Source organism: Chlorocebus sabaeus, chromosome 10 (genome assembly GCF_047675955.1).
Source record: "Chlorocebus sabaeus isolate Y175 chromosome 10, mChlSab1.0.hap1, whole genome shotgun sequence".
NCBI classification, from domain to species: domain Eukaryota; kingdom Metazoa; phylum Chordata; class Mammalia; order Primates; family Cercopithecidae; genus Chlorocebus; species Chlorocebus sabaeus.
Genome location: NC_132913.1, coordinates 3,113,785 through 3,122,101, shown reverse-complemented (window position 1 = coordinate 3,122,101; position 8,317 = coordinate 3,113,785). Strand labels below are relative to the sequence as shown.

General features: G+C 60.3%; 1 protein-coding gene across 1 annotated transcript in view; it reads right to left on the bottom strand.

The window, feature by feature from the left end:
* Positions 1 to 1,084: 1,084 nt before the first annotated feature.
* HS6ST1 (heparan sulfate 6-O-sulfotransferase 1) overlaps positions 1,085 to 8,317 on the bottom strand; it is a 53,387-nt gene continuing 46,154 nt past the window's right edge. The window contains exon 2 of the mRNA XM_007964571.3: positions 1,085 to 4,449. Coding sequence (XP_007962762.1) covers positions 3,744 to 4,449 — 706 coding nt within the window. The 3' untranslated portion in view covers positions 1,085 to 3,743. The remainder of the gene's footprint in view (positions 4,450 to 8,317) is intronic.

Genomic DNA, 8,317 nt, shown 5'->3' with positions numbered 1-8,317 from the left:
ACTGGGAAACTTGCATCTGCAGACCTTTTAAGACAACTGGCCCGTATTAGTCAAATAAGTCAATCCTAAGAAAGGTGGAAAAAAGAAGGGGTGGCCGGAACTCTCTCCTCCATTCAAGGAGACAGGAGAGGCACACAGAGGATCGTGTGGTCCTGGGGCTACGAAATGCTCCAAAGACATCTCTAGGACAAGCGGAAGATCTGGATATTGGAAAATACTGTATTGTTAGAAAATTTGGGGGCTGGGACAACAGGGTTGAGTTTTGTGGCAGAATGTCCTTAGGAGACACGAGCTGATGGATTTAGAAGTGCGGTATTCTGATGATCACAATCTTCTTTCAGATATTTCAGAAAAGCATGCGCCTGTGTGCGTGTATGAGAAAGTGTGGGCACAGGATAAAAGAAGGTGAAGAATTTAGGCTAAGAGCATGTGGGTGTCCATCAACTATTCCTCCACCCTCTTTGTCATTTGAAATCTTTCAAAATTTCAAAAGACAGGGAGGGAAGAGGTTAATGAGAATGTAACTCAGTGGCGCCTGCCTCCGTCTCAGCTGGGTGTCATCTTCCCAAATACTATCACTGATGATGAATAAATGGTTACTCTTTATGGTGATGACAAAGTCCCATTTTTTCTTTCAGAATGCCTTATTTTTTATTTTATTTTTTGAGACGGAGTCTCGCTCTGTCACCCAGGCTGGAGTGCAGTGGCCGGATCTCAGCTCACTGCAAGCTCCGCCTCCCGGGTTCATGCCATTCTCCTGCCTCAGCCTCCCGAGTAGCTGGGACTACAGGCGCCCGCCACCTCGCCTGGCTAGTTTTTTTTTTTGTATTTTTTAGTAGAGACGGGGTTTCACTGTGTTAGCCAGGATGGTCTCGATCTCCTGACCTCATGATCCACCCGTCTTGGCCTCCCAAAGTGCTGGGATTACAGGCTTGAGCCACCACGCCCGGCCTCAGAATGCCTTAATGTGACTGTCCTCAGTGAGCCCCCTGCACCTGTGCCACGCACCCCACCCTTGGGACTTGGTGTGAGACCCCCACTGGGAGGGGCAGCTATGCCGCAGAGACCACAGCACGCCCACCACTCCTTGTCAGAGTTTATTTCATCGGCTAACATTCATTCTCGACCTAGACAAAAACAATTAGATGATTATGACTTGCTTTTCCATCATCAACTCATTTTTTTTTTTTGTTATGAATAACCAAAACATTTCTTCTCAACACTTTTTTTTAAGAAGAAGCTATAAATAAATAAAGCTTTAAATGATCCTGGGTTCAAGTTAAACAGTTCCAGTTCCCGAAAAGTTCACAGCCTTGTTTCGTGGGCAGTTCTGCCGTTCCTGGCGTCCCCCTCCAGGAGGGGATGTTTGCAGGCCTGGGGGTCCTGGTGACTAAGCTGTTAGCTCCACTGCCTGCTTCCGTTCTCGCAGCCCTGGGAGGGCCCTGGGTGGACAGAGTCCTTACAATTTAGGAGATGCTGCTGGCCAAGGAACCGCTGACCCAAAGCAGGTGGCCTGAACAGGAAGTGCCAGGCTGGACACTCGGGGGCTGAGGGCACTGCCAGCTGCCACCACCTCTGGACACCTCAGCCTGGCACGGGCCCGAGACTGCTTTCCAAATGCAGCGGAGAATGAGACCCATGCCTTCCGTGTGAGTTGGGATGCGGGGCATAAGTTAACACATACTCCAATATGTACAAAACAACCTGCGCTCGGGCCCGTGCACCCAGGAAGCCCATGGCCAGGTGAGGCCACCTTGAGCCAGGCCTCTGGCTGGGTGTCCACCTCCTGCCAGGAGGCCAAGGTGCCCCATGTGGCTTGTGCAAGACCCCAGGCTCCCCTGAACATGCTCCTCCTCCTCCCAGGTGTGCACCCACCCCAGTGTCGAGTGTCCGAGCAGATGCCCATCGACCCTGACCTCCCTTTGAAAGAACCACACCACTGCATCCCTTGGCACTCACTTCCTTAGTGCGATGCATCCACCCAGGGAGGCGCCCCTGCGCTAGCACGCTGCCCACCCTACCCTGTTGACTGCCTTGTCCTTGGACCCCAAAGTAAAATGGGGCCAGTGTAGGAGGCCTGAGGGTGGGGCCGTATGCCAGACCTCCAGGGGTAGCAACCTCATCTGACCACACCTTCGCCTTCCTGTGCTGCAGAAGGCGCTTGCTCCCAAGCCCGTGGTGACCCACATCTCCACCCCACGGTGGGGCAGCTGCAGTGGCTGAGTGAAAGCTGGGGCAGGAGAGCGGGCCCCTGCCAACCCCAGCCAGGCGGCTTGCAGAGCCTACTGCCCCGCATTGGAGTCAGCCTGCGGCCTGAGCACACCCATCTGCCCTGTGGGGGACCCAGGGCGCCTGTGGGAGCCCTCCTAGAGACACCAGCCTGGCCTCCTACGGCATAAGGGGTGGGGACAGGGCACAGGGCACGTGCTTACAGCGGATATGCAACATGGCTTTTACTATGGCCACTGCAGCCAGTGGGGAACCCTGCGGGGCTGCTGGGAACAGAGCTTGGCAGCCTTTTGCCAGGGGGTGGGCAGCGCGGGGAAACGCAAGGAGAGCCAGGGTGGGGAGGGCTGAGTATCTGGTGTCAGGGAGGCCACCTACAGCTGTTTTGTCAAGGCTAGTTGAGAATCTGAACGCTCGAGTTCCTGTTCCTGGCCATCCAGAGCCACTGTGGTCCGAGGGTGTGGCTCCTGGGCAGGGGCTACGGTCCCACGCTCCAGCAGATGGAAGCCGGATGAACTTAATCCCCATGCTGGTGGCAGCAGTGGTATTTGAGCTCTTGAGTACATGTCTCGGTGATGAGGCTGGGCAGCCTGCTAGCAAATCCCAGTGGGTCAGAAAGGAGAACAGAGGCAGGGGAGCGCTCGGTCCCCAGCCCTTCCAGTCTGAGCCAGGTCTGCCTGGGTGGTCACCTCCAAAGGCCAGCCAGGGACTCAGGCACAAGTGGCAGCATCTCCGGCCGAAGCCTCCCCACTCCTGGGCTGCCAGTCGGCCCACGGAAGGCCGGCAATGCCGCTTGGGCCCACTCCCCAAACCCCTCCTTGGTCTGAGGACTGTGGGGAGTGGGTGGGGCCTGAACATCAGCTTTGGCCTCCTGACCCAAAGCTTGAAGCAGGACCATGGGCCAGGGAGGGGAGTGGGCTTCCTGGGGGCTGGACTCGAGTCTTCTCTGCCTCAGATGGGGTGGGCCCTGACGTTGAGGGAGCTACCGATGGGTGAGCTGGGGGCTCCCCAGGCCTTGGGTCATCGGGGGCAGCCAGAAGGGGAGGGCCTATGGGATGGCCTGGAGCCGGGGCAGTTGCCAGAAGCGGGTCTCACTCCTAGTAGCCTGGACAGAGGAGCTAAGAGCGAGTGCCGTGTGCATAGCTGGTGAGGGACACACTCCTGGTCTGGCAGGTCCACTTTCTGCTGTCCTTGTCTCTTGTGCAAACCTTCAGTTTTCGTGATAAATCCAAGGGGGCCAGGAGAGCAGGCACAACCCCTGCTCTGGAGGCCCTGCCCTGCCCATGGCATCCTCCGAGCATGCTTTCCTCTGACCCGCTGGCTGCACCTGTCGATTCCTCAAGCCCCCATCCCCGCCCAGCCCCACTATGTCCCTGTTCTGTTTATTTTCAGGACACAGCTATCTCTGTGGAGCAGGTGTGGGACACTCTCCTGGTGACAGTCTTGGGTGGACCTGTTGTCTGTCCTGTTTTACCCCCCACACCCCCCAAGAGGCCTCCCCGTGGCCACCACCGCCACTACCACTTCTCAATGTGGCTCATGTAGTCCTCGGTGGGCACGCGGCCCGGCTCGTCCGCGTCCTCCCGCGGCAGCGCCTCCTTGGCCCGGTGCAGCAGGCGCTCCTCGCGGCTCCTCAGGCGCTGCTCTCTGCGCTCCAGCTGCCGCTTGTACTGGTAGCGCTGCTGGAAGAGGTCCTTGGCATAGTCATACAGCTGCATGTCCAGGTCGTTGAGCTCCTCGATGCGCCGGATGGTGTCCTCGTCCACCTCCACGCCGCCCGCCCGCGTGCTGTTGTACTGCATGAAGGGCCGGATGAACTTGAGGTTGAACGTCCGCTCGAACAGGTACTGCGTCTTGCGCTGGAACTCGGTCAGGCCGAAGAAGGCCATGCCCCGCAGGTTCTTCTTGGCGCTCTCAAGCAGCAGCTGGGCCCGCTTGCCCTCGGGGATGAAGGACAGGTTGTAGCAGCCCACCAGGCTCAGGTCGGCCAGCATGCGCACCTGGCGGTTGTTGGCCAGGTTGTACGGGCACTCCATGAACTCCTGCAGCGTGCAGCCCGACCAGTCCGTGCCCTCGTAGCAGGGCGGCAGCTCCTCGGGCGTGGGCGTGCGCCCGTCACACATGTGCAACGACGTCTTCCACGTGGCACCCCTCTGCACGTGCCGCCACTCGCTCAGGTAGCGGGACACGGGGTCTCGCAGCAGGGTGATGTAGTAGAACTTCCTGCAAGGAGACGGGGAGAGGAGGTGAGGGCTGTGGCAGCATGAGGGGTGCTACCAGGGCTGCTCGGAGTCAAAGTCCCCACTACAGGGGTCTGGGCTTCACCTCTGAGGCCAGCCAACGCCTGCATTTAGCTCTCCAACAGCCGTTTCAAAACCCGGTATCAGAGATGCCAAGGAGCACGCCACGGTCCCACGGCTACCCAGGGTGACCACCACGGCGCCCTGCAGTGCCTGGCCTGGCTCCTCTGGAGGGACAACCTGACTTTTCCTGCTGGTGGGTGAAGCCGCCAATACCTCATCCAGGGAGGTCCCAGAGCCACAGCCGCCTGAGACCAGCAGTGTTTGCCAGCTGTTTACAGCCTGGGCACTGGGCACGGTGCCACCCAAGGAGCCACTCAGCAGGAGCAGAGGGTGGGCAGGGGTCAGGGAGGGTCACCTCCAGTCCCAGTCCCAGGGTCCTGCCAAGGCCTGGTGGTTGGGCCCAGTGGACCATCCAGCCCAGGACCCCTGGGGAAGCCATGACTTACACAGTCTCCAACTCTACTTGGCGGGCTGTCCCCCAAGACGCCAGCGCTTTGCACAGTATGTACGGGTGCGTGCACAAGGGAGAAACAACCCAAGGACGGCTCCACCTCCCACCGTCCCCTGCAAGGCAGGAGCCCAGCGTGGAGCATGCCTTTGCCAGGCTCGTGATGACGCTGGGCTGGAGGCATCAGGACACTGGACAGGTGGGTAAAATGTGGCGGCAGCTGCGGATGTGCCCAGTGTGTGTGTGTGGGGTCAGCCCCGGGGAGGCTGCAGTCATTCTTAGACGGTTCCTCCTCCTGGCTCCTGCCTGTGCCGGCATGGGTGGGCCTCAGGTCAAGGAGCACCAGGGCCGGGCAGGCAGCGTAGGAGCCCACAGGGCCCCTCACTGCCCGGGGGAGCAGCTCCAGAAGGGCCCTGACCCACTGCCAGGACTCCCCAGATGGCAACATGGAAGTGTACCCACACTGCTCTCCTCCTCCCCTCACACTGCCCTGGGCAGGGGTGGGGATGGGGGGGCATGGGGTGACCCCAGGGAACACAGGCCGCTGGCAGCTGCCCTGACCTGACCACACACCTCCCTACGGGGAGGGAGGCACAGTGCCTGGCAAGTGGTGCGGTGCCACTGCAGGCCACCCCCGCCTGTGGGGATATGTCAGAAAGTCCCAGTGGGGGCAGCTCTGAAGCAGACAGGGTGGCCAGTGATGGCTCCAGGGGCAGGCAGCAAGGCCAGCACTGCTGCATGCAGACTGCCGAGGAAGGGACAGGCAGCTGTCATCCGCCCGGTGTTCTCTGTGGCCTGGCAGGCCCAGACCCTGCCCTTGAGGAGCTCCCAGCAGATGGGGTGGAGGGAGGACCCGGCAGGATTGAGCTGACAACCCCAGGGTCAGGCACCGCTGGTCTCCAGGGGGCAGACAAGCTGTGGTCAGCAGGGGCGAGAGCAGGCCTCAGCTTCCCTGCTCCAGGCTCCCACTCCACACGCCCCAAGGCACACCTGGCCCTCCCCGAGCACCCTGCACCCATCGCCTGCCTGGTACCACCCATCCGTGCTGATGGCAGCAGCTCCTGGGCACTCAGGGCCTCAAGGGCCAGAGGGTGGGACCTTCTTCAGGTAGCAGGTGAGACAAACGCTTTAGAACCAAAAATGACCGAGGGCCAGGGACTAAGGGCCCGAGGCGGCCGGGGCAGGCTTCTGTCTCCCGCCTCGGGCTCACGAGGCCCTGACTGCTCAGAAGAGAGGCCATCCATGCCTTCCCAGCTGACCCTGTGTCCACGGGAGGCGTAGGGCTGCATGGACTTCCGCTCCCCACCCTGTGGGGCCCTGACCAAATGGATGGAGACAGACCAGTGTGAGGGGTTTCTTCTAACACAGAAAACCAGTGTGATGCGTCAACCAACAGAGAGGCTTGCCCTCCCAGCCCCAGCCAATGACCCTGTGAGTGACGGCCACACGGACCCCTGAGGGCTTTCCCCCTCCTGGGAGGAACTCACTCCTCAGCTGCACACGGTCTGACCACACCGTGGGTCTTGGCAGCCAAGCTCGAGCAGCTGCCACTAGGGCACATGACCGCAAATGCCAGGTCAGCAGCAGAGTGCGGAGGAACTGAGGTGAAGCTGGCACCATGGGAAGGGCCAGGACACGGTCTACACCAACCCCATACCCAGGTCCCCTGGGGGTTCAGATGGTCCCTGGCCACTCGAAGGCAGGAGCCTGGTGGTGAGGGCAGCATGGGCCATAGCCACAGGCTCCCTTCTCTGAGTCCCTTCTCCCTGGCAGCGACCTTTCTGAATGACAGCCTCCTCACCCCTGCGAAGCTTGGGGCCTCTGCTGTGGAGAGGCTGGAGCATCCACCTGCCGCCCTCCCAGTGTGGCCTGCGGCCCTCCCCTCCCCAGCCCTGTCATGGTCTGCAGGCAGGAACACACAGGTACATCACCCCCGGTCCCTGCATGGGCCATGCCCTCCGTTGGAATGCCAGCGTGAGTGACCGCCCCTTGGTCAGACCTCTCCACCTTTAAGACCCAGCTCAAAAAAATAAGTGGTTGCCAGTGCAGGAGTGCAGGAAGAGCCCAGAGCACCCAGCAGGCACGTGTGGTGTACATAGTGCGTCAGCTCTAGTAGCCCCAGATGGCACACGACCTACTGACCATCATGGTTAGGGTGGCAGCCGGCTCAGTTATCACGTGTCCGATGGCGGCATCCTCTCTACGGGACACAGCTGAGGGGAACAAAGGCCTCTCTGCCTGCGCCTGCAGGGGCAGTGTCTTGAGGGGACAGTGAGACCCTGGTACAACTGAGGCAGAGCTGGGGGCCAGAGACAGGGAGGAGGAGAGGAGAGGGCTCGGTTTTCTGGGTCCAGCCATTGAAATGACTTAGGTTTTTCGTGTGCGAGCCACTCAGAGAAGCCGTGAGCAATTTACTGTTTGGTTTCTGAAAAAGCTGGGCGGGTGAGCTGCTGAAGACAGACACTCATCTGAAAGCCATCTAAGTCTGGGGCCCTCAGAGCACTGGAGGTGACGCTTTCTCCTGGACCGCCCCAGGCCTGGCTCTCTCCTTTGCCAAGGACTTCTGTGCACAGAAGGCCCAGCAGGTACCAACAGAGGCAACAGTGGGGGCAAGGGGCACCTGAGCCAGCCGAAACCCTCATGGTCCCTGGAATGACCGAGCCTGTCAGCCTCACCTGTCCTTCCTGCGTCCATTTCCCAAATAACCCTCTGGACCAAGGCCTCCCGCTGCAGGGACAGCTGCTGGGGACCCACACCAGGGAGGCAGGTGTGTGCAAACACACGCATGTTCTCATTAGCAGTGCCGGTCCAGCGGCTCTGCATCTTGCAACAAAATGGCGCAACAGACACTGCGCCTGGGGGACCCCGAGGAGCTGACCGAGGCCCGCGCCCTAAGGCCCAGGGGCTTACACTGTCCCCACGGCTCCCTGTGCACCTTCCCTGCTCAGAACATTGCCATGCCCTGGGTCCCCTGGTTCTGTCCCCCAGACACAGCCTGTGGTATAGACAAACGGCCACGCAGACTCTAGAAGTTGCCTGTGAGGCCAGTAGCCAAATGCGTGTGTTCCTGTCCCTTTCTGCAGATGTGACAGCTGAGCCAGGGAGGGTGACCTGCCCTTGGCCACCATCTAGTTCCTACCTACCCCTGCCTGAACGGCATGGAAGCCCTACCTGGCACACCCTCCAGAGCCGGTGGCACTCTACAAGCCAGAGGCGTCCAGTCCCATGCCCTCCACGCAGAGCCCTCCCCTCCCCTCTGCCTTGTCCCCTTCCCTCTGCCGAACACTGCAGGCGCTGCTGGCCACAGGTACGTCCTGGCTATCCTCTGCCTCAGTGCCTC